Below are 26930 nucleotides of genomic sequence, written 5' to 3'. Positions count from 1 at the left end.
GGGGGGGGGTGACAAAAGCGGAAAACAGAGTGCAGATTTGCATCAGCAAAGAGAGGCTGGATCAGCAATTTGGCCATTTCTTCATGTAATTGTGACTAAAAATGAATAAGTTATGAAGGCCACCAGTAGCAAACGTGAAAAGGTCTGACAACTCCTTGTACATCTGAAGATAGTCGAGGAAGTGGGTTATGATATGGACGTCTAACATGACAAGAGTCAATCTCAATACACACGAACATTTCATGACAATTCCTCGTACCACTAAAGACAATCCAAGGAATCATATTATGAGATTAACAACTAACACGATAGAGTCAATCTCAATATACTGGAAACTAGCGAACTACAAGAGTATATACACTAACTTCGTAAAAATGGTTTACTTGACCAGTATTAGTAAGTAATATTCAAATTTTATGCTTGAATCTGTTCAAATGCTAGCCATGTCAAGTCCATAACAGTTATCAAGCGGTCTCAAACCATAACCTGACCCGCTTTCCACCTTTCACTTTCTACTTATAGTCAACTAGTTGGTGAGTTGGTGAAAGGTTGTGAACTTGCCATTTTCCATTTAACAAATAAAAGTTGGTCCATACAAGGGAATGCTCATAATTTGCATTCATATTCAAGTCAATAATGAGAAGAGTGGAAATAATAAAAAATAAAATAAAATAATTCTTGTTTTATTTTTCCTAAGTTTCTTCCATTTCTGTGTTTCTATTTTGATATAGGAGAAATTTATAGTTAAGGAAATAGCACATATCGATAAATATTTGTTTCTCACATTTATATCTAAAACGAAAAAAATCCCTTGGCCTTCCTTTCATTTCCAAGCTTGAACAAAAATTGGTAAAATGACTTATATAACATAAGGGATTAGTTCTGTGGCAGAATCAGTCGAAGTTACCAGGGAATGATCGGTAAGTCCTCACTTAAGGATCCCGACTTCCTTCAACTATGAAAGGACCTAAAGAAGGCGAATAAGTATAACATCATGTTGACCTCCTTCAACTAATGAAAAGAACTAAAGACTTCCTTCAACTAATGAAAGGACCTAAAGAAGGTGAATAAGTTTGCATATGTACCATTTTCTGCTAATAACTAGCGATCAGAGTCTAAACTTGGGAAAGCCGTATAATTTCCACTACTTAGTCCTCTTCATCAAGTTCGGTAAAATCTTCAATGACATCACGTCTAGTACTTTCTTTGTTCATGGAGCGCATTTCATCGATTTCTATAAGTAGCAGGGGATCACACACCACTCTATCCGGCCTCAGCATTTTAGGACACCCTGCAATAAGAAATTATAAGATAGCAAGGACAAAAATCCAACAGCCCATTTCCAGTAAATAAAGTTGCTCAATTGCTCTCCAAACCATTTCTCGTGTAGAAAGTTAGTCTCCAACCTTTAAAATGAACAATTTGGTCATCGAGCTTTCATTATAGATGCACAATCAATCGATAATGACAAAATATAGCCCCCACATATCTTATGAAGCTAGGTTTTGCTTGATTTAGGTTACTACCAAGAAATCTGAAGTGACACATGTTTCCAGAGTCATGGCACAATTTTAGGAATTTTGTGTAGTTTCCATCATTGGGGGACTGATTATGCTACTTTCAGTGGACTGTTCAGGAAAAACTTGCTATTGGAACAATAAGTTGGGACCAATGGTAAAATTTTCACTTTTCAGTATTTCTGGGATTTCAAAGCTGTAATTTCAGAAAGAGATAATGCATACCTGCTACAGGACATTGGCTGCGTGAATTCTTGGACCTTATGTATCGCATGATAACCTTCTTCTCATAAATATGCTTGCAGTCCATACTGCCAAAACATCATATAAATGAAGAAAAACAAAACTGTCACAAATGTCTCCGCTCTTTAGTGTCTGTCAACTAAGTGCATTACTTGTTAGATAATAGTCCTTGGAGCTTCATTATAACGAAGAATAAAACAGAGGCAAGAGTAAGCATCACACTTTGCATTGCTTTATTATGTCAAAAACTACAGAGATTTAAGAAAGGGGGAAATGAATCTCTAGAAATCTGTAGAATGCCCTTTTTTCATAAAAATTATGTCGAGAATACGGAAAAGAATCGAGTATTTTTCTCAATAAATTTGATCTCATGAGTTCAGAGAAAAGAATCCGGACACAAAGCTCTGAATATGATTAAATCCACATTAGAGTTAGCTTAATGAGTCCAAAATAGACGAAGAGTAATGAGTTGCAAGAAGTGTTTGTGATGAGGACATCATCTATTTTATTTCTAGTTGGACTTTATTTTATTTTGTGGACTTTATTTATGTTTTAGATTTTTATTTATGTAATTGGGCTTGTATTAACCCAAGTTCATTCTAGTGAGAGTTTTAGTCTTCACTATTTAAACTTAATTGCAATATAATTTCAGTAGTTCATGAATGAATAATATTTTGGTGGCTTATGGCGAAATTATCCCTCTTCCCCGTTCTTCTTCCTCTTTCCCTATTTCCTTCTTCTTCCATCCCTTCCCCTGATTTCTTCTTCCTGATTCATTGATTTTCACTTTCTTCATTAATTTTTTTATTGATGCTGCATTAGATTTGGTATCGGAGCCGAATCTTAGATATTTCCTCTCATACAATCCAAAATTTCTTCTTATTTTCTTCTCAAAAATTGTTGGAGCAGCACAATTGAAAAAGATTTAGTGTAAAAGCAACGTTTTTCATTTTTTTTTTTAGTTCTCTGTCTCAATGAAAAAAAAAATCGTGTTACTGTACACGGGTATTATTCACACCGAAAAATTCAATTTTAGTATTTTCAGTTCCCAAAAAAAAAAAATAGAGAGAGAGAGAGAGTTACTGTTCACCAGGAAAAAATTCAGTTTTAGTATTTTTCATCATTTTCTGCCTAAAAAAAAAAAAAATCAATTTTAATATTTTAGGCGTTTGCTGCTATTAAGTGTTGTTTCACAAATTTTCAATCCTAACAACCTAATCCAAATATACCCACAAATATTCCTTTTATCCCTAGCCAAACCCACGCAACCCAATAACCCCCAAAACCCAGTTAACTCAACCCATTACCCCTTCCATACACAGCCCACTTCTTATCATAATCATCCAACCACTTATTCCTAGCCCAATTCCAACATCTAAAAGATAACCCAACCCATTACTTAAATCAAAATAAACCAGCCCACTTAACACATGTTATCACATCCCATTTAACACATAAACAACCAACAACAGGGATCAATTCCACTTGCTCGTCAGTTATAACTCAACTCACAACAGAGCCAGAGCAATAACTAATATAAATCACAATCAACAGGGAGTGACTTCTAGAGTGGAAGACATCTGCAAAGAAAGATAGGACACAAGCATAACTAGTGTCCACATATCAGAAATTCAAGCAACTAAACAACGGGGAGTCCTTGATCTCTATTTAGTATTAGTTTATACTACTGCTTCATTTTTAAAATTGTATCAATTAAAATCTTGTGCTGCTGTTACCTTGACAATATTAGCCTTAACCACACTTTATCAGAATCATTGAATGACTTAACTCCCATTGGTTCCCTACTTACCCCGTGTGAGGTTTTGATTCATCACTTGTAGACTTGCTTTTAACCCCTCAATCTATTTCAAGTGATTAGGATTTTTTACTAGTGTTTACTTGCTTTGCTATTTGAAATGTATCAACAGTATTAGTTTGCAATATTTGGATTTTCCTAATCCTCCAAATTTAAAATTTAAAAATAAATAAATAAATAAAAATGGTTCAAGTTCTTTTCCATTGCTTGCACTTATTGTTCATTGATCTCTCTATTGCACGTCATTTAGCTACTAATATAGTGCATTCATAGTGGTTGACTGGTCGTCTTGTCACTTCTAGTTTCTGTTCACAATTTGATGCACTCACCCAACAAATACGGCTATCCCAACCTAAATGACCGCTACACTTAAAAGAGAGTAAGGCTCTCTTTGCTAATTTAAACAATTTTAAGCAAATCCCTCATTTGATCGACGTTGATAATTCTAAAGTATCCCATCATAGACATTATCGTCATCGTCGAGAAGATCGAAAATATGGATACAATCATAGTGATAGGGAATAAATTTTTCAACGAGAACGAGCCTATGACCGTCACGGTACTCATTTTCTTTCTCATCATAAGGAGAGTTTCTTTAGGGACACTAAATTACACACTTATACTTTTGATAGTTGCTTAGATTTTGAAGTTTTTACTCAATGGACTGCTCTTAAACAAGGGAATCGATTAGTGACTGAATATATTGCACACTTTGAGGAATTTTGAACCAAATGTCATATCATTGAGAATGAAACCACGACTTTGAGTAGATTTAGCCAAGGTTTAGGAGATGATCTTAGGCGTGAGCTTTTCTTTCGAAGTGTCACTACTCTTGATCACACTTATTCTTTAGCCAGAGATTATGAGTTGACTATTAGTACTTTATATGAAAAGCGCGATCACCATCGCTCACCCATGTCATTAGCGCCACCTCGTCATAAGTCTATCATAGAGCTTTCCTCGTCTAATATTCCTCCCATTTGGGAAAATAAGTGTAAAGGTCATGATATCCTAAGATCTTCTTCTTCGTATCGAAGGCGTAGTGACATTCCCTCTTTCGTCTCATCAACACCACATTTTCCTATTAAGTCCCTTTTAGGTCCTCCCCCATCTAATGCTCCTCCTCTGTTGGACAATAAAGGTTAAGATTGAAACTACAATAACTTCTTCTCATTTGCAGTGCTTCAACTATAAGGATTTTGGCCACATCTCTTCTGAATGTTCTAATCGAGCCTTATTCATTGAAGAACAAAAGAATATGAGAGATGAGTGATTAGAAAATCAAATCTATGAAGCTAAACTTGAAGAATTTGATGAATTGGATGACAGTGAGGACACCCCCTTAGATAGTATTCGGGCTTTTCCTATGAGTCTACGTATTGAACCCCTTGTTCTTGATACCTCTAAGTCAAATGTTGTGTGTCCTACTCTTATCCCACCCAAAGATATTGATGATTTGTGTAATCATGCTCTTTACAAGGAAACTCTAGGAAATTGGAATTTGGTCCTTCCAACTGTTCAAATTGCATATAACAATTCTGTAAATCGGTCTCTAGGTCTAAATCCATTTGATGTTCATAGTTATAAGTCTAGGCAGCCGTCAAATCTTATTCCCATGTCCCCGCATGCTAGTGTGTCGTTGTTAGCTGAAACATTTGTATATCATCTTCATAACTTGCATATTGAGATCAATAAACAACATGACGCAAGTAATACATTATATAAACTTCAAGTTGATTCGCATAAACGATATTTTGAATTTAATATTGGGGATTATATTATATTACAAGCTTGTAGTGCTGGTCCTTTAAAAATTTTAAAGCATGTTGGTTCAAATACACATGTCATTGCTCTTTCATCAAATTTTGGCTACCACTCTGCTTTAAATATTAAGGACTTCATTACTTACAAACACCGTGTTACTTCCTTTGATGATCCATTTCTACTTAACTTTATGGACCCCCAACTTGACTATGTTGATATTTCTACTTCAATACCATCTCTCACTGAACACAAAGATAAAATTGATATTATTTTAGATGAACGTATTGTATTGACCAATGATAGCAAGATTGAGTACTTCCTTGTTTATTGGGTAGATCGACGTGCTTCTTATGCTTCTCATTATGTACAATCATGTGAAAATCTTGAAGATGAGGTGCATGAGTATTAGGTATTTGGAGTCCAGTATCAGTACTTGGTTAGAAGGAAAGATCACCCCCTTGGTCAGGTCATATTCTTGGGAATAAGCTACAGTTTTCAGTACTATCAATCATGAAATTTTGTTACTTGGTTCGTCAGAAAGATCATCCGGTGGCTTGACTTGAAGCATTTGGAGTATCAAACTGACTGCAACCTATAGTGATCTATCAACTCGACAGGGTCGAATTTTACTCCCACCCCGAGAGAATTGATGAGGAGATCATCTATTTTATTTCTAGTTAGACTTTATTTATGTAATTGGACTTGTATTCATCCAAATTTACTCTAGTTAGAGTTTTAGTATTCACTATTTAAACCTAATTTCGATGTAATTTTAATAGTTGATGAATGAATAATATTTTGGTGGCTTATGACGAAATTCCCCCTCTTCCCCGTTCTTCTTCCTCTTCCCCTATTTCCTTCTTCTTCCATCCCTTCCCCTAATTTCTTCTTCCTAATTCATTGATTTTCACTTTCTTCTTCCATCCTCTTCTGAGTATGTTAATTGCATCATTTCATTCCATTGCAGAGCAATGCGTCTCTAATTTAGAATTATACATCAGGTAACATATCCACCAATTAACTTTGGTTTCAGAACATTGTACGTCAAATAGGAAATCAGAGTCAATATCCTAAACCAGAAAACCTTTCCATTACAAAAAAATAATTAACAGATCAAATGTTTAATTTGTGAATGAAAATTTTGGACTCTTTTTTTAGAAAGTGTTTCTATGGCATGTTTCTATTCCCAACTTTCATCATGTTCCCCATCAATTTGTCTGGCATATAGAAGGGCTTTATTTTCTCATTTACTGTCCTCGAAACACCGTAACAGTCACCGAGCATCAGCATAAAACACCAGTATCTCAGATAAAACAATTTATGAAAAACATTGTAAATCTGGAGCTGATAGAACTTCCACTGCCACAAACAGTGAGCCATGGTTTTGAACAAGAAGTGCAAGCCAGCATTATATAACAGTACATTGGGAGTTCACATGTTGCCTATGCTACTTTGTCATAGCTCTTCATTATGAAAGAAGCTAGGTGTTTAAACTAAGTTAAAGAAATACCTTCTAACCGGATCTGCAAGTTCAATCACAGGCTTTCCACTCAATGGGCAAGTAACATTCAAAAGATTGCACTGTGTACTGGTCATTACTATGTCCTCCTGCTCTTCGCCTGGCATGGGCTGTCCTGGATGATGAACGTTCTGTATGAAAACAAGGATAAACACGCATAATTAACAGTAAAGTCTAATAGTGAATTTCATTATAGAAATGGTTCAAAGAATAATCACGGGGATCATCTGATTAAAAGTTCCCTTTTTTTTCCACGGAAAGAATGAGATTCTCATTCATAGGCTAAGGCACATTAGATGCAACAATTAGCAATATCAGACAGCCCATACGTATTGTACCTTTCTATCCCTCCCAAAATTGCACGTGCACACTCACATACATTCATGTATGTTCATGTCTTTTTGCATTCATATTGCATAATGTTCGCGCTTTGGGCAAAGAAATCAAACTGAACAAGGATATCTGCAAGTATTCCAGAATTTGCTATTCCAAAAAGAACAAACAGCTACTTTTAACAGTGCCTCACAGGGACCTCTTCTTAACACAAGACGCCCCAAAATGGACTGGGGAAAGTGTTATTGCTATTACACATAAGATTATGCAGTTTCACCAGATCATTCAGAAACAAATTTTTCCAGAGGAAGAAGTAATGGATTTGCATTTTTGCAGGTTATTCTTATGGAGAAAATAGCTTCAAACCAAACGTTCTCAATCATTGCACACGTGTCTAGCTATCATGTACTTCTTGGCCTGGTTTAATATGGTTTTGACTTAAAAACATCCTGACTTATCCTTCTCCAATCTTGGTTGTTCTCTTAAAATTGGAAAAACCAAGAATATGAACCTCTTAGCAACAGTGTGCTGAATAACTTGCAATGAGAAAAATCTCTTAGCAACAGTATGCTGGATAACCTGCAATGGGTCAATGACCGCATCCATGTAACTGAGATTTTTCTACAAACAATATGTTGATGCTAACCAATTAATTGTCTAGAAGCTGGTCACGCAATTGTTAAGTCACTGGGGCCTAGTAAAGGGGCGCTCTGCTAGTGAATGAAGGAAAATAGACCAAGTGACGATCTTCAGCAAGCTGTGGTTTCAAGAAGCTATGAGATGAATCATTGTTTAGTAATTCTCCAATAGAATTGCAAAAGGAGTCTCATGCCACTAGTGCACTCTTTAATAGAGAAATTAATCATGCAGTCACAACCTACTAAGCATGGAAAGATAGTCTTTCATACAGCTGGCTAGTATGCTAATCAAGCTTGAAATCTATACTATCCTAAGTGTTAATTGGCTGGGTATAAGTTTCTTAAGTATAAAGCATAGTGTGAATGTACATCATCAACATATATGAGGTCAATTTTAATTTTACTTTGAAAATGAAGATATTACTCCTGGTTGCTGAACAAATCTTAGTGAAAGTGTTTGTTTGTAGACATACCCAGATAGCTTCACGAAACTGGCGTAGCCATGGATGGTTCTGTGGGAGAGATGATGAACCAGCCGTTAGTCTTCCAATCTCATCCTCAAAAAGCTTGCCAAAATCGGTTAGCTGCAAAACCAAACATAAAAAAAAGTAACAAATTAAAACCCATAAACACCAGAGATGAAGCAACCAAGCCTTGAGAAAGATTTTGCATGACGAGTTACCTCTGGCCCAGGCTGGTATTCGCCACTTAGTGATTGTATTGCCGTGGAAAGATGAGTACATTGGTCTGAGGCTTCCAACAACTGAATAACACCAGCTTCTAGCTCCTTCACCTGCATTGACATTAAATCAAATCTTCAACAATTTAAAAAATTATAGCTTCCCAAAAGTCCTCTATTGCATCTCACAAATGAGTCAATTCAATATTTAGATTCATCATTGCCATCTACACTTCGACTTGACCTTAACACATAACATGCAGTAGCTGGTTTATTAATTGCACGTGGGTATTAGACTTCAGTTGCAGTCTTTTAGTAGTGGAAGGTGATCTTCTTTGTATCCTTGGTCCAAAACTAGCGCAGCAGCACAATGACTAAATCTTATATTATTTTTTGCTCCATATTTGTTTTTGCTAAATCAAGGAAGACATCCAACTGTCACTCATTACGGATAACTGTAAATCAGCCAAACCTTCTAAAGCATTACATTCAATAGTAGGTTTATAAGTTGCACACGGGCATTAGAGTGAAGTTGCAGTCTTTTAGTCAGTGGATGGGAGATCTTCTTTGTATTCTAGGTCTCAAACTATGCTGAGCAGCAACATAAACACTAAATCTAAAATATTATTTTCGCAACAAATTAGTAAACTGCGAAGACCTACAACTGTCGCTCATTACTGATAACTTTAAATAAGCCAAACCTTTTCTACACTTTGTTGGGACTATGAAATTCAAACCTCAATTCAGAATAGGCCTATGTTTGGCTCGGGTTTATAAACACACAAGCCACTTTTTGTCCATACATTTGGGTAAATCCAAAAGTACTACCCACTTATATACCACTCATTTCTTCTATTTTCAAATTAAGTTGTTTATAAATGCTTCCTAAACATGTTTTTAGTATAGACTTAATTCAAAGCAAACATTATCATCATTAGTGCCAAATCAAAACACAATATAAGAAGTTGGCTTTGAAACAATGTCTGGAAACTTCATCTACTCGCTTCTTAAAGCCAGAAACTTAATAGAACTTAGGATAACAGTTTCATCCCTAACCACATTGCAACTCAAAAAGGGTTCCGCAACCATGTCAGAAGAATATATCTGCAAAGCACACCTTAATTACAAAGATTTTCCTCTATAATTATATTAAGGATGCGCTCATATATGGACACCTGGAATGGAAGCCAAATTTATATTTACAACTCTCAATTATCTGAAACTTGGGGGGTCTCGGATTTAGGTGCCTTGTATTATTTAATAAGGCCTTGTTGGGTAAGTGATTGTGCGATTCTAAGTGGAGAGACACAGTGTTTCTGAAGAGAAATTATAGGAGTGAAATATGGTGTTATGAAGGGGGATGATGCTTAGTCGAGGGTTGTGGTTCTTATGGGGCGATTTTGTGGCAGTATATTTGGCGATGGTGGAGACGTCGGGGATAGATTGACTTTTGTGATGGGAAATGATAATACTATCAAATTTTGGGATGATTGCTGGTGTGAAGATCAACCGCTAAAGGTGAAATTTCCTTCTTGGTATTGTCTTGCTTTGTGCCGTCTATTATGGTGAATGATATCTTAGTTATACATAAAAGGCATCTCAACTAGAACATTGTTTTTGGGAGGTGAAAATTGGATGATTATGCACTACTTTTGACCTCTTTGTATAAAATGCACATCAGGATAGGAGAGGACGATTGTAGCAGGTGAAGATTGGTGCAGGAAGGCTTTTTTTCAGTTGGCATTTATTTTAGATCCTTATTGACACCTGTGAAGAGTTCATTCCCCTGAAAGATGGTATGCAATGTAAACTGTTTCTACGAATGGTATTTTTACTATTGACGATTATGAGGGAACGAGTGTTAATGGTGGATAATATAGTTACCAAAAACAACTTAGTTAGCCGTTAAAATTGAATTTAACAGCTAGAAAAAAGTTTTTTTTTTAATTTGAGGACCTAATTAAATGTGGACCAATAGTTTAGGACCATAGAGCAATTTCTTTTACACGTGAAGATTTTTTTCCTTGGGTAAATCTTAGTAATATGATTTCATAATTGATTTTTAAGTATTGCATGTCAATTAGCTTAATTAATTAGTTAATTATTATAATTAGAGAAACATTCATTTATTAAAATCAGAAACATAATTTATGCATGTGTAACTAGCTATCTCATATTTTGAAATGGTATGTTAAAATATTTATTTTGGCTTAATTTAAATTAAATGTTTGATTATATGGCAATACCTTATTAATATCAATTATATATTTATTAATATAGCTAATTGGGTAATTGGTTGAGTCATTGATTACACTATATGGAAAAAAATATGACAATAATAATGCAATGAATGTTGGTACCAAAAATATGTGATAGGGTCAAACCTTAGAGACCCCTATACATACCTCCCCCCTCAATTCACTTACACTCACACACAACTAATCTTGTACTTTGTATCTCTATTTCTCTTAACTCATATCTCACATACATTTTCAAACTACAAAGTTTAGCATGCATGTGCCCCAAGAATTTTGGAGTGAAAGTCTAACAAGACAATTTTCTCAATTTACCTTTGTCTTCGTTCATACAACTGTAAGTATAGTAATATGAATTGTTCCTTTATTATTTAAATTACGAAAATTTATGTTATGAATATAATGATACGGAAATCCAAGTTGTGATTATGATAAGGAACCTATACATAAGTTCAAAGAACCAGAATTTAATAGCGTTACGAAATTCGGATTTTAATTCCAGTATATCCATATGTATGTTATGATTTTCCGTATTTAAATATAAGATGCAATTCGTTATTAATCATTTACTGAGATTTGTGTCTCACATTTATACATTAAATATTTTATAGGTAACTGAAAAATCGAGTTCGATGCGATCGGAGGTGGATGGTGCTTGCGTGAGTGAAAAATCAAGAATAACTTAAGTAGTTAAAGATTTTAATAATGTTCATTGTACTTTTTTAAAACTAATTTTAAATCATCGCATGTTAAGAAAATATAATGTTTTTCTTGGTTTATGAAAATATTCTTTTACGATACATGTAAAATGATTTCAAAGGTAAAAATTTGGATCATTACAAATAATCTCCGAATAAGAGTTTTTATATTACAGAGTGGTGTTATATATTTAGGAGAGATAAGGAGACGATTGACCACTTATTACTTCATTGTGACAATGCTCGTTTGTTGCGGAACGATATTATGACTTTTTAACACATGGATTGGGTGTTGTCGCGGCGTATGGAAGATGCGATAAAGGCATGGAGGAGAAGTTTCACAATAAGGACAATAAGCTTGTTTAGGATCTTATTCCGAGTTGCATTGTGTAGTGTGTGTGAGGAAGAAACAATTATTGTTTTGGTGATCATACACACACAACAGAGCATATTAGAAATTTGTTTTATTTGACATTGTATACTTTGTAACCCTAAGGGATAGCTCAGTGGTCAGGTCTTGGATTTGTTCCCTAATGATCACCAATTTAAGTCCTCTTCGGACCATTGAGGTGAGTATCAGGGTCCCGTGGAATTAGTCAAGGTGCATGTAAGCTGACTCGGACATATACGATCATTAAAAAAAAAAAAATTGTATACTTTGTTCAATGCTGCGTCTACTACTTATATAGATAGACTGCCTAATTTTATGTTTTCTCTTTCGTGTTTAAATTGATAATACGCTTTCTATGTATTATCCTTTTATTAATAAAATATTTGATTAACTATGAAAAAATTATCTGAAACAAGGTTTGTGTAGAAAAGTAAAATACCTAGGTCGTTTTTTTTTTTTTTTTTGGATGCTGAAAGTACTCCAGTTTATCCACAAAATCAGTATGGTCCTCATCATACACACGCCAATAAGAACATCTACAATCCTCATTGTATAATTCATAAAAGAAACTAATCCAAACGGCTGTATAAATAGGGCCGTAGATATATTATACAAAGACAGATCTACTAAAGTACAGAATAATTTACGCACTTCCGTTGCATATGGAAATGCATAAATGTGCCAAAACTAATTAGCTAGAGATAGTTTAAACATTTAAACATAAAACTAGGGTTTCTGCAGTTACCATTTCGGATTCGTTGTCTCTCTCCATATCCACTGCGATTTCCTTCATCATAATCATCGATTTCCTAATTTCCTGATACAGTTCACATCCAGAAAAGAATTTAAAATTTACAATCATACGAATATTGACTGATGGTTTAAGAAATTGAGGGATTATTCTAACCGATATGAGGGACTGATTGTCGGAGAAAAGCGTTGAAGCCGCCGATTTGATTCTTCCATATGCAGCATTGTTGCCAGGAGCAGATGTGTATGCCATTGAAAATAGTTTATCTGGCGTTTTGAGAATTGGATTTCTACTTGCTTCAGTATTTGGAGGGAAAGCGAGCGTGTGTGCTTGTCAATAAAGTAAAGTAATTTTAAGCCTTGTGGCCATTCTTTTCTTTTAAAAAAAAAAAAAAAGAAATAGTTTTGAATAGTATTTCAAGAAAATGTGTGATTGAAAAAGTTGAAAAAAAGAAAAAATTTATATATAAAATATTTTATTATGTGAATGCATAATTAAAAATGATACGATAGAAAAAATAAGTTTGAAAGGAGTGAGAATTGAAAGGGGATAAGTATTCCTTTCTTCAAAAGTTATTCGTCCCAAAAAAAAAAAAAGGAATGTGAATTGTATGCAGAGCTGTCAACGGATTAGATTTTGATTCGAATCCGATGAAATTAATGGGAGATGGATTTAGTGTTTCAATCCGATAACCCAATCGAGATCCAAATCCGATAATCCTTTAACTAAATAAATCAAATATGGATATTGGTAAATCCGATCTGATAACAACTCGATCCGATTTATTATAATAACATATTATATTTTTGATATTATCACGTAATTTATGACACTGTTTTTGCTATTTTGAAAATTGTATTATACTTTACACATAATTTTTAAATAGTAAATAGTATAATGTAATAGTATAATATTTAAAATTTAAAATTTTTAAAAGATTTAATTTTTTTATTAATTAAAATAAGATAAAACTAATAATTAATTTATTGGTTAGATTTACTATAGTAATTTATTTTATAACATAAAAAATAACAATTAATATGTTTAAAATAATTTACTTTGTTCAAATTGGTATTGTTTATAATTAAAATCTTATTGAGGATATGATTTTTAATGAAAATAATAAAGTAAACTAGTAAACACTTAGAATTAGCAAATAATTATGATTAGTATTCTCATTGAAAGATCGCTAACTCATTGGAAAGGATAATCATTTAAAAAGCTAGTATCCCATATTGGAATATCACTAAAATATTATAAGAGGGCTCTCTTAAAAATGAGTTAAAAGTAGCATCATTTGGATAAAAAAAAAATTGATTTGGACCTTCTAATATATAATAGAGGAAATTACATCTATACAAGTATTTAAAGATTGAATTTAAAAAATGAGGTTTAAAGTTTACATATTCAAAAATTAGGTGTATATGTGTGTGTGTGTACACTCTCTCCACCCAGTTAAAACCTTAAATTATTTTCTCTCTTCCCATCTTTTTCTCCTTTGTGGCCGTCGCCGTCGAGCAGTGAAAGTGAAGCTCATTGCGATCTCCTTTGAGCCACACTCATTGTGTCAGCAACGGTAAAACTGACTACCCGAAGTTGCGGTTCATTTAGAGCTATAGTGCATCATTGGCGCATATCATATTAGCTCGCCTTGAGGAGACATTTAGCACACTTGTTTTTGAGGCTTATGCAGTGACAGAGGCAATCCATTGTCGGAGGGCAAGCCACTTGATGGCTTCAAATCCGTTATAACCCATGTAAGCCAATGTCAGTTGGGAAACCCGTGGGTCAAGAGAAGGCGATATTAGATGAGAATGGGGTGCAACAAGAGGTCAATGTCAATGGGTGGTGGTGGATCCGTGTTCAAATCTGGGTGGTGGTGGTCGTAACAGTGGTGATATTGGTGACAGTAGTGTTGTGTTATTGTTATTGCTGGTGATGGTTGTGACAGTGGTGGAGGTGGTGGCGTAGCGATAAGATTGGACGAAGAATGTCTGTGACCAACTATTTGGTCGATTTGTGACCAAGTATTAGTGGTGGATGATAATTAGGATCTGGTGTTTGGGTGTATGTGACCAATTATTTGGTTTTTTTGTGAGTAACTATTAAAATGTGACCTTAAAATTCGATAATTTGCAACTAAAAAAAATTTGTGACCAATAGATAAACTTTGACCTTTATTTTCTTGATCTGTGACCTATAAAAAATTTATTTGTGGCCCTCGAAATAAATTGGGACCAATTAATTTGACAATACGTGACCAATAAATAAATTGTGACCTGTAATTATGTGCATGTGACCATTAATTGTATAACTATGACCTTATTATATTTAATTAATAAATATTTTTAATTAATTACCTCATACCCGAGTTTTGCATTTCCAAATTATACACCTGACTTGTGATTTGGTGTAAACTAAATCACTAATTTATGATTTTTTCCTATATAATAAGTGAGCTCATCAAGATATTTCAAACATTTTTTTAAAATAAATAAATAATTAAAATATTGTTGAGTTTATGATTTTTAATAAAATAAAAAATAAAATTTTTATTTTTCTAATTTTTTCAATTTCGGATCGGGTTATCGGATAAACTAATTAGATTTGAATTTAACATTCAATTATCTGTCGGATTATCGGTTCAAATAATTATTTTTAACGGATTGGATTGAATTTGAGCAGATCCAATCTATATTCGATCCACTGATAGTCCTACTTGTGAGCCCGCTACGCCAACGATTTGGGCCATACAACGTGTCCAATCGTACAAATATCAAAAATAATTTGGACATGCCAATGGCACAAAAATATTTGGACATGCCATCAACATTTCTAACAATTGTAAGAGATGTGTCTGTCTCATGTACGTTTCCAACATGCTCGGACATCGATTCGTTAGTATGGAAAGAATGTCATGTTTATCATAGATATTTACAGCTTAGGATTTTTTTGGAAAGTCGATCGATGAAATTTTTCATATTAATGCAACTTTTTATAAAAATATGAGAATACGATATTATTGTCACTCTTATTTGATCTCCATTACTTTCAAAATATGTTTTTTATTCGCTTCTTTCCAATTGCATATTTTTTGATAATATAATATTACACGCAAATTCAAAACTTTGCTTCAATTTCTAACCACGTATTATCCATCAATTTACCATTCTAAAATGCATTCTTGAATAAAATGGGGCTCAAATAGGGGAATGTGTAGTTGAAAAGAAAAGAAAAAATTGTATTTTGAAAATAATGAAAATCAAATAAGGACTGGCCGAAAATTTTCAATTATATGATTGGGTTTCTGAGTTATATTTGATTAATTTGCACCCATTTTTCAAATAGCTTTTGGGATGGCAATAATCTTGATAAATAAGTTTTCTATCATTTTCTTGATATCAAGGAGAGTCCAACTTTTAACATATTTACATGTTAAGACTTGAGAATTATGTTATTGTTTGAGTTATACCAGAAGAGGTCGAGTAATTTATTTTTCAAGTCGAAATTCTCTTTAGTGACAATTCAAATGCCTTTCAGTTGTTTCGCCCTGTGGTATGAGAAGGCTACAAATTTTTAGCTCATGCATGTTTTAAGAAATATGGTGTTAATGTTATAAAAGCAAAAATATTACAATACCACGAATAATCGACATGTTCGCTGTTCGTTCACCTACATAATATTATGAAAGAGAAATTTTTTTTACATACAAAAATTGAAATAATGATCGACAACTTGAGTTTTGCACGCTCAAATATTTTTTCATTTTTCTTGCATAGAAACATTCCGCCATTTCACTATCAACAAGGTACCTTTTCAATAAACCATCTTATGACTTTCACAGGGAGCTTCATAAGGCTTACAGCCAACTTGGCAATTCCAGTGCAACATATGCAACAAGGGCACAAACAGCTCAGCAATGTTCTAGTACAAGAATGCAAAATCGTTAGTCAAACCCCTAAGCCATGAAAATTAAGTAAAATAAGAACACCATCGAAATCCCACAATCTAGAGGTGTTAAGAGGGACAAGCCTCTCGTTGCAACGTGATCTACTTCACACCTCGACTGTAGCCTTCCCTTCCAAATCAAAAAGGAAGAAAGGGGATAGGACATGTTCACCAATCCATCAACAAACAAGCCTTAATCTCAATAAATTAAGGAGTCATTACGAAACACTTTGGCACTATTACTTTAATTCTATTCAGGGATATGCCATTTTCTGCATTCATTATTACTAATCATCTTAACATTGGTAAAAAGCAATTGGAACAAGACTTATTTTTGGACATCACTGTAAAAGAACAGCCATTAAACTTGATCATTCAATTGGAATCCCAACAAATATGCTAACGAGAAAAAAAATAATATTTACCATCAATCGAGTTTAATCTCAAGGTAAAGTGCGAAGTGCAAAAACGTAAGAGGAAAGAATTGAGCCCTGAACTTATAATGAACAGATGAAAACATGATTGCAAGAGAGAGAATAACTAACCCGAGGATCCAAACAAGAGCGCCTACTAAAGAGAAGATCAGCGCAAGAAAGGCAAAAGGCAGGCCTATCAAGAAACCCAATGGCCTACACCCCTCCATTGATATGAGAGAGAGAATATATGGAGATATAGAGAAGAGATTTAGGTTCTATGCAACATCCAAATGATCCTTATGATGTGGTTTAATATCACGAGGTAAAATGAAATTTCTATTCAGATTTCAGATGCTGAAAGGGAGATGAGAAAAAAATCTGATGGGGCAAAATTACCCACGAGAAGATCAATCAAATATGTTGACAAGTTGCATGTGTTCTTCAAGTGTAGATGGCTATCTTTGCAATTGAAGAAGTCCAGCCATCATTGATTGACCCAAGGATGATTTCCAAGAATTTTCTTGCAATACATGGCAGTCCTCTATTGACTTTGTTAACATAACAAGAAATTGCTTCCATTAGAAAAAATCAAATCAAAACAAAAAATTTCAACTCTTAATTCCTCTACATCACCTTGAAATGAACACCAACTACACAAGCACGTAAAGAAAAATTAGCAGCTGAAAAATGTGGCCACTATCATTGCAAATGAGCATCTATTGACAAACCGTTCTACGTTTCTCTATCCAACTCAACCAAATGAAGTAGCTAGGTCCATAAGTTACAAATGAGAAGATCGTGCTTTTGCATTAAATTGCATCTCTAGTTAAATCTAATCCTACAAGCTCTATCACATGCATGCACTTGCAACAAGTAACAGGAATTACAAGTTCTGACCATGCAAATTGAGAGAAAATATTATTACTTTTTTTTTTTTCCTTTCATCTTTCTTCTGTTCACTTTTCTGTTTTCTCCATTCTAATGGGAACAAAGTGGCCATCTGACTGCACACAGATAAAAATAAAGACAGTTCGCTGCAGAAGGTAATATATTATACGCTAGATACGATTTCCTTTTACACATCCATATTCAACAAGTCTACGAGGTTTTACTTGCCAAAAACTATACCCAAAAAAACCCAGCAAACATTTGATTCAAGGACATTTCTTACAACCATTTCAAGGCATCCTATCCAAAATTAAGCAGCCATGGGAAACTAAGCAGAGACACTAATAGAATCCCCGGTTGCCAAAAGATTATTTTCACTCTTTCACAACATTCACCAACTCATACTCGACGAGTGAGAGATTGTTATCTTCCTTAACCACAAATGTAGCAGGTTCGGTGACCTCAATACGACCCCATTTGTCTACAGCCAGCCTCATAGTTCCCTTGAACATATCAATCTTTGCATTCCGAAGGATGACACTAGTACCAGGCTTCACTAAATCAACTGAGGAAGAAACATAAACAAGAACCAAATGGTTATATAGCTGAAAATAAAAAATGCAACCATCCATATTAAAGAAATACGCTAAGTGAAGGAAATGAGTACAATAAACCGAGATCCATTAAACAGACAGAAATTACGAGATGCGTTGTTTGAGGTTCACGTGATGATTAATTGAAACGAAGACAAGACGTGATAAAACACAAGGCACAAGATAAAGCAGCAATCATTTTCGAAACATGCATAGTAAAAGCAGCATCAAACATTTACTCGGACAATGTTTGACCCATTAAACAAGAGAAAGTTCAACATCCCTTGGCATGATGACTATTGGACAAAAAGGTGGCTGTCCACTTGGATTTTTTAGAGGTTTCAAGTAGGAAAATTCAAATTCTAGATGATAATTTTTCATCATATCCCTGTTTGGTTTAGATAAAAAACTGATTTTAGTAGATTTTGATAAAAGTTGATCGAACATGTGGTTGAAAACTTATGGATTCAATCAAATATGCAATTAAAATTAATTGTCGGTATTGACTTAGATTTTAATTAAGATTTTTAGCAGAACCAAATAGGGGCCTAGTAATCTCCTTCCTAGAGGAACTTCTCATGTCAGATATATTCCTAAATGAAACTGTTTTCAAACTTATTGCTATTGATTTTCCATAAATCAACGAACTTAAGAGAGACAAGAATTGATTAATGTAGTCAAATCCCAAATTAATAGGGAACAAAGTACAAGGCTTGATTTCTTGTCTCAATCTGTATTCCCATTCTAAGGACTGAAATATTCAGCCCACCACATTAATCATTTTCCACTTGATCATGGATTTGTGCTGCGTTATGCAAGTATATCTAGCTTATGTACATAACAAACGTATGCATACCTTGGTCATTGCGGGCGGTAAAGAGTATAGTACCAGTCTCATCGCCAACGACGCACTCAGCAACGCGGATGTTGTGCGTGTGGGGAGAAACTGCGCGGCCTTTCTGCAACACCATATTGGAATTGACCACTTTGACAAGCAGTGTATGGCCATTGGTTCCCGGTTTCAGGCTCTCCACTTTCACGAACACCGGCTTCCTCAACTCCCCTGACCAAGAATTCGTCGCCATTTGATTGCAAAACCCTAGTGAGAGAATCCTTTGATTACTGTAAATGTAGAATGTTGGAGGAAGAGTTGTACAGTGTATATGATGATTCACATTCCTTTTGAAATGGGTTTTGCGTTTTGAATTTAGGAATTCGTAGGGTTTTCAAATTCGATTCCCTAAAGTGAGCATTCATTGGCCGAGAGATGGGTATTCTAATGCCCATTCATCTTCAACCAAATGGCTTTTGTCAATTGGTTTCAAAGGACTTTCTGATTTTTCCTTCTTCACTGGTGAAAACTTCCATGAGTATAGCCCAGCCTCAGATTTTTAGAATAAAATGTGTCCAAAATTATTTTATTAAAAAATTATATGATTGAAAATAAATTTTGAAGAAAAAAAATTAGTATATTGACCCTTCATAATTTTATTTTATTTTTTACTTGTTTCCTGTATTTTAGAGAAATAAAGTTGGGATGGTTTTTACAAATTCATTTGTTGCCTAATGTTATTTCAATTTTTTGCATCATTTAAGCCCTTGTTTGAGCCCCATTTTGTGAAGAAAATAAATTTTTGAATAGTGTATTGATGGGAAATGTGTGGTTAAAAAATAAGGAAAAGTTTTTGATTTACGTATAATATTATTTTATTGAAGAACGTGTGGTTGAAATGATGTCAAATCACTGTTGAAGAATGTATTTTGGTTGAAAAATGGGGCTCAAACAAGGGCTAAGTCCATTTTTATTGTTATTCTTATCGAAAGTGCAATGGCGTGAAGGAGGAGGTAGAACAATTCAATAATTAGGTCACAATGCTCTCACAAATCATCCATAGAACTATAGTTTAGCTATTAGGATTTTGTCTACAAGCAGAATTTTCTTTTCTAGTTTATGAATTCATTTTCAAACGGATTCTTTTCGATCATATCCATGATGAGAGAGATAAATTCCCATTTTACAAAACACGAAATGAAAATTGTTGTAGAAGTGGTAGAGGTATTCGCTTATCTTCGTTCAAAAACTTCCATTCCCATCCATCGCGTAGACATTTAGTCAATAAATATACTTCTTGATGAAAAATATGTAGCCAAAGTCCGGAATTTTGGAATTTCAAGGTCAATTTTAGAAAAATTTGACGTGTTACAGTTTTAAAGTAGTTCTTGTAGAGCTCTTCATTGGACAAAGGCCAATGCCTTTTGACAAAACAAGAGAAGAAGTTTACCAGCAAGATTTTCGTTGTACTTGGAAGTAGAAAATATCGAATCAATTCTTGACGCCAAGCACTTAGAGCAAGAAAGAACAGCTCATTGCGGTGGGCCAAACTTGCAAAAATGTGCTTAAATTTGGATGCAAAGAAAAGGCCAACTATTAAAGTAGTAGCTATGGAGTTAAGAGGGTATTAAAATGTCTGAAAGAAGGCATATATAGCAAGGCTAAAATTTTTGAAACAATGCAAATAAAACATATCGACATGTTTATTGCACACTATTAGGTTGTGATATAATATCTTTAGTCCTATGCGGTCGTCTCCGCTAAACATGCTGACATTCATATCATATAACATCGACAGTGATATCTTCTGCAACATTTGAACAACACAGTTTCCTATGCATAAGGAACAGGGACCCTCTGCGTTTCAGGGCCAGCAACCATATCTTCCCACAGCAAATCTGAAAGTTCCATTGTCAATTTTCCAACATTTCCTGCAGCACACAAGATTATGGTCAATTCCCTTCTTAACAAATAAAAATATTTTACTTGGATATATTTTGGTAGAGATGAGCAATCTACAATGGTACATGTCTAGTGAATGTTTCATGCGTACCTAAGATGAATAAGAGGTGGAATTTTGGTCTTTCATCATGGTAAAAACACGAACACTTACTATTTTTTAATAGTTAATTGATTTGGACTTGCAACTGGATATCACCATATATCTCATCAGGATGGCACAAAACATAAAAAAGTCATTCATCCTAAATGTGACTTTCTTTAAGGTAGAACTACAAACTGCCCAAAAAAGCTCCGTAAAAGGAGCTTTTAAGCTTAGCCACATTCATAAGTAAAGGAAGTTACAGATTTCCAATTTTATTAATAAAGAATTATTTATCTTTAAACTCACATATTTCCTCACTAGAAAACTTATAAGCACACTTTCTAAGCTCAGCTAAACATGCTCAAGGTTAATAGTACCACATAAATATTCATTAAAAGTTTTTTTCGCTGAAACGAAATTAAAGAAGTTACCATCTCCTATAGGCTTCTCATCCCACACGATAATTGGTAATATTGGCAGTGTGCTTCCAACATACATCATTTCAGAAGCTCCTTTGGCCTCCTCCATAGTGAGATTGGCAGTTTTCACACTCTTCAAATGCCCTTGCTCCACCAACTTAGGTGCTAACTCAAGAAGCCTCATCGCAGTGCACCCACCTAGAATGTTATCAAAGAACGGTAAGACAAGCTCTTTCTCAGGAGTTATGAAAGCAACATTCACATTTGGACCCTCGGCAATATGGCCTTTATCGTCAACCCATATAGATGCAAATGCCCCCTTCTCCTCGGCTTCCATCTTTGAGAGGACATTTGGCAGGTAGTTTACATTCTTCATTGCGGCAAAGAGGGGTGATTTCATTGGGATAGTAGATGTTATTACTTTGACACCTTCTTTGCATTGGAAGAAATCTTCATCAATGACTACAGCATAGAAGGCCGGTGCTGGGCAACCTGCGGGAGAGAGTAAGAAGTCCCCAGGACCTGCACTCAACCAGTACCGAAGAGTTCCTTTCCTACATTGTGATGCTGCTGCAAGCTGAATAAGAATGCTTCTAAGAGTTGATTGGGAGAAGGGAGAAGTTATTTTTGCTTTGGATGCTGATCTAAGAAAACGGGCAAGGTGGACATCCAGCTCATAGATAAATCTGTGGCAACAAGTACAATAACTCAACTCTTGCACTCGGATATCAATAAAAGTAACATCTGAAAAACCAACAGGTTCAATACACTTTTTCCCACTAAACTTTCAATGAAATTTCATGTTGGTCACTAAACTTCATTTTGTTTCAAGGTGGTCATTGAACCTAAATGTCACATTTTAATTACTCCATACATATTTAGCAACTTGACTAATGGAAAAGATAAAATGACCGCCTAGTTATTTGTCATCAAGGCAGCCACGTCCGATTTTTTTATTGACAGAATGATCATACTGTAGAGAACTTTAACGTTAATTGTAACAAAGTTTAGATTCAATGACCAACTTCGAACAAAATGAAGTTTAGTGATCAGCATAAAACTTTGCTAAAATGCAGTGAACGACAGTGTTTTTAACCCAAAAATAACATATGAAAAGCTTAATTACTTAAACAACCCTTTACTATGTCTTGATTACATAAATCTATAAGTGGTCCATACAAAGAGCTCTTCTGGGATGGGCTATTACGATAACTAATTTTTCATGCACAGGATATAATATATGAAAGTGAGTTAGAAAAACTAAGTTTATATTGTAGGGTTTATAGCATCTGCAACTCTCGGAGAATTTTGAATATATCCAATTCAGATACAATATTTCCAACTAGAAAGGATGATATACACCTTCAACATATCAATCTATTTGAACTGTGAAGAACAATAATCAAAATTCCAGACAGAATGGCCCTACCCGTCAAGAATAATAGCTGTGTCAAACACACCATGTCCTCGATGAACCATGTGATCATCTATTGGAATAACCATCATTTCTGGGTCAAGAATAATTCCACCAAATATACTAGAATACATTGCAGGGTAGGGTTTTTGCTTCCCTGACCACTTGTCATGCAGCTTCTCGAGCAACTGATTAATAATAAAAAAAAATCAAAATGCAGTATATTTGATTATTTATTTATTTATTTTTGTTTGGTTGGGGTTGGGGCTGGGGCTGGGGCTGAATATCATGTAAAAGACAAGAAAGAAATTCATACAAAAATTATATGAAACACCCCTCACTTCAAAATTAAGTCCCTTATCACGAATCATGATCAATCCTTGAAGAATTAAAGAGAGCGGCACTTTAAATGAACACCTTGACTGAGCTAACTAAAATGTTAATCTATTCTGCACACATCCTTAAATGCACTGTACTTTGCAATAGAATGGATTTCCAAAAGGTTCTAATAACAAGTTGATTTCAAACAAATTGATATTACAGTTAACAACGCTGTAAGATTTTTCAGGATAGTATCCATCGTTCTGTCACTATGAGCAGCTCCCTCTGTAGACACACAAATCTGTTGCAAGAAATCAAGAAAAAGAGGGGGGAAGGTGTCCCAGCGAATGTAATAATGGATTTCACTATGACTTTCCACCTTAGCCCTGTTTTGCTAATGTTTATAAACTCTTTATAATTGGTCAAATCAATTTTTATCTGCACATTTCCTGAGATCCACAAGTACTATCTACTTATCTACCACTGATTACTATTTTTTTTTATAATTTAAACCGTTTAATAACACTTCCCAAACATGTTATTAATCTGCCATCTAAAAGTATTTGATGTTTTGTGAGACATACATCACTCTGTAAGTCCTAGGTGGCATATTTATTTTGAGTTTCTCATCAGTCTCAATGGCATCCTTTAAAATATAAGCCTCTAACCACATTGTCTTTTTGCTGTTAACAGTATGGCGGTGCATTGATTCTACTACTGAACAGCATTCTAATGCAAGTTTCTTGATGCGCCTATTTCTTGGTCCAATCTAGGAACTATTAAGGCCATATGATCCATTTTCAATCATATTGTTCACAAGAATTACTATTTCTGACACTCTTTTGAAGAAATGCTTATTTTAAATGGTACAAAGAGACTCCTCAGGCATGATTTTGGAACAATGATACATTTATAACATGTTTGGTACGGTGGATTGGACAGAATTGGACTCTATTAGATAAAGAATTAGAAGTTAGAATGTTGTCTACTATATTGTCCAATAATATTTAATATTGACAATCAAACATTCACTTTGCATTTCATATGATTCTGCAGAATCTATTCTATATATATAAAAAGCAATTTACAGACCTATCCTCTCAATTCTAGAAGCCGTTTTCAATTAAAGCTTTAAAACCACCCTTTGGGCTAAAATACTTGATATGCTGCGTTAATCATGATACAACAACAAACTAAACCTTATCTCAATAAATTTGGTGTTGGCTAATGAGCATTGATCATGATACAAGCACAAAATATTAGGAGATATATTAAGAGAAAAGAAACTAGCCACTGGATAGAGTTTCATCCGAATTTAAAACACAGCCAGAAAGGGAATCCCAGGCGACCGTTGGTGGAGGGCTATTTCACGACTATTTTAATTAATGCGTATTGGATTTTCATGACTTCTATGGGGCTTGTACTAACTTTGAAGCAGAATTGCAAGCTATATGTGATGGCAATTCAATGCATATAGAGGAATGAAGGAGGCGCGTGGCGTGTACCACACTACCACTTATCACTCATAATTCGGTTATGTTAGCACAGAATTATATTTCAGAATCAATTGAGACAAAACTAGGGCTTCACAAAAGAACCACCTCTGATGATGATGAGAACACTTGAACTTTGAAATCTTCACCATTCTGGACCTCGGGTACAGCACCTTACAGACAACACACACAGCATTTAGTCATCCATCAAATTCTCGCACTATTGCGAGTGATTATTATAAAATTGGACTATAAAAGAGAGGTCAAAATAAAAAGGGGTACCAGAATTCCGATCAGATGAAGATTTCAAGGTAGCCATTGCCCAAAGTTACAGAAATGTTTTCTGTAGAAGAGATAATCGGTATAGAGATGTAGAGAGATTGAGAAAAGTGTAGTGAACTCGGCATTCTTATGGAGGTGAAGATGATACATGAGACAAAAGAAGAGCCAATGAGTCGAAATAACGAGTGGTTAAGTCGGACAAATGCGAGAAACAGAGGAATCGTTATTTTTTGTCTAAAGCAGTCCTCGCTTTATGCTTGGATTATTCAAGATAGATGGAGGACCCATTAATTAATTTATCTTATTCTCACGTTTGACGGAGATAAAAATTAAAATTTTAATAAATTTTAATGGAAAATTTGATAAAAATATGTGGTTTAAAATTTGTGAATTCCATGAAATATGTTACTAAAATTAATTATTAATTTTAACTTGTAATTCTTATCAAACAAGTACTATGTTTATTATCAAAGTTGGTTCAACCATTAGGTCTTGCTTGGGACTATTTTTCATATTGCTTTTGATAAGAATTAATGTCAATTCCTGACTTTAACTTAAATTAAAATTTAAATTTTTAATTTGTAACAAATAGGTGCTAAATGATTTTTGGTCATTCTTTGGATTTTCTTCCAATTACTCTCTCTAAAATAGTTATTTTATGAGATAAAATTAAATTATATGCCAAAAAAAAATAACTTATAAATAAAAAATATGATAACTAAAGAATTTATTTATAAGCAAAAAAATATGAATAATGCTATTTGCAGTCACTCACTACAGCAGTCGCCCTACGTGGCATACACATGGCACGTAATTATTTGATACATTAATGAATAAAAAAATTACCACATTAATGTATCAAATAATTACCTACCATGTGTATGTCACGTAGGACGACTGTCGCAGTGAGCGATTACAAATAACATTACTCAAAAGATATATGTAATGCCCTAAATACTTGATGTATTTTGTAAATTTCCCTATATGTTAATGTTTATTTTTTTGTTAGTTTTTTTTTTTTTTAAATAAGTTCGTAATTTATTTCTAATACAGTTATTGAGTTCATAACAATCCATTAAAAGGAAGTGGAGTAGTTATGAGTAAATTGATTGTATCGTCTTTCTCTTTAAGATCAGTGGTGGATTTAGAAAATTATTCGACACAAACTAACACGCTAAAAAAAAAATCATACATAATCTTCTTCTTCTTTTTAACTTAATTTTTTTTTTTTTAATTAGCATTTGGGCTGGGGGGACGGACTGTAGCACAGCCCGCCCTGTCCCTAGATCCGCCCCTGTTTAAGATCACCTTTCAATCGTATTAAAATACTTTAATTAGTAAATTACTATCATGTTAAACTAAGTGCCAAACTTAATGCTTAAATTAGTACACGAGAGTGGATCGTGATCTTTTATTTATTGATAACTGTGAAGTCTCCATTATTTTATTTTTTCTCTATTCTCTAAATATATATATTTGTTACGAGTAAGTGAACAATATGTATCAAGTATTAATATAGGTTTAATTTTAATAAGAAAAAAAGGCATGTTTCATAACAAAAATCTATAACGATTATTAAAAATGACAAGCATAAATAATAGGAAAGAGCGTAGTTCGAATTCCGTAGTGAACCTTCAACTCAAATTAAGTCCATGTTTGGTTTAAATACTAATCAG

At 34.1% G+C, this 26930-nt stretch overlaps 4 protein-coding genes across 4 annotated transcripts; all 4 read right to left on the bottom strand.

Moving 5' to 3' along the window:
- Positions 1 to 793: 793 nt before the first annotated feature.
- LOC111402540 (E3 SUMO-protein ligase MMS21) lies at positions 794 to 12956 on the bottom strand. Its single transcript, XM_023030916.1, has 7 exons — positions 12761 to 12956; positions 12599 to 12670; positions 8513 to 8623; positions 8304 to 8414; positions 6851 to 6990; positions 1743 to 1828; positions 794 to 1291 (listed from the first exon to the last, which is right to left on the bottom strand). The coding sequence occupies exons 1-7, from the start codon at positions 12854 to 12856 to the stop codon at positions 1149 to 1151; spliced, it is 759 nt and encodes a 252-aa protein (XP_022886684.1). The 5' UTR covers positions 12857 to 12956; the 3' UTR covers positions 794 to 1148.
- A 3276-nt stretch (positions 12957 to 16232) lies between these two features.
- LOC111402539 lies at positions 16233 to 17388 on the bottom strand. Its single transcript, XM_023030915.1, has 2 exons — positions 17098 to 17388; positions 16233 to 16528 (listed from the first exon to the last, which is right to left on the bottom strand). The coding sequence occupies exons 1-2, from the start codon at positions 17193 to 17195 to the stop codon at positions 16405 to 16407; spliced, it is 222 nt and encodes a 73-aa protein (XP_022886683.1). The 5' UTR covers positions 17196 to 17388; the 3' UTR covers positions 16233 to 16404.
- Positions 17389 to 17974: 586 nt separating this feature from the next.
- LOC111402538 (uncharacterized protein At4g28440-like) lies at positions 17975 to 19810 on the bottom strand. Its single transcript, XM_023030914.1, has 2 exons — positions 19306 to 19810; positions 17975 to 18421 (listed from the first exon to the last, which is right to left on the bottom strand). Exons 1-2 carry the CDS (start codon positions 19532 to 19534, stop codon positions 18231 to 18233), a joined length of 420 nt encoding a protein of 139 aa, XP_022886682.1. The 5' UTR covers positions 19535 to 19810; the 3' UTR covers positions 17975 to 18230.
- A 1067-nt stretch (positions 19811 to 20877) lies between these two features.
- LOC111402537 (D-amino-acid transaminase, chloroplastic) lies at positions 20878 to 25408 on the bottom strand. The gene is made up of 5 exons (XM_023030913.1): positions 25255 to 25408; positions 25081 to 25145; positions 23174 to 23346; positions 21757 to 22430; positions 20878 to 21212 (listed from the first exon to the last, which is right to left on the bottom strand). The coding sequence occupies exons 1-5, from the start codon at positions 25289 to 25291 to the stop codon at positions 21115 to 21117; spliced, it is 1047 nt and encodes a 348-aa protein (XP_022886681.1). The 5' UTR covers positions 25292 to 25408; the 3' UTR covers positions 20878 to 21114.
- Positions 25409 to 26930: the final 1522 nt, after the last annotated feature.

This window comes from Olea europaea, chromosome 10 (assembly GCF_002742605.1).
Source record: "Olea europaea var. sylvestris chromosome 10, O_europaea_v1, whole genome shotgun sequence".
Taxonomy (NCBI): Eukaryota; Viridiplantae; Streptophyta; class Magnoliopsida; order Lamiales; family Oleaceae; genus Olea; species Olea europaea.
Note: the sequence above shows the minus strand (reverse complement) of the source record. Positions and strands in the feature narration are given on the sequence as shown.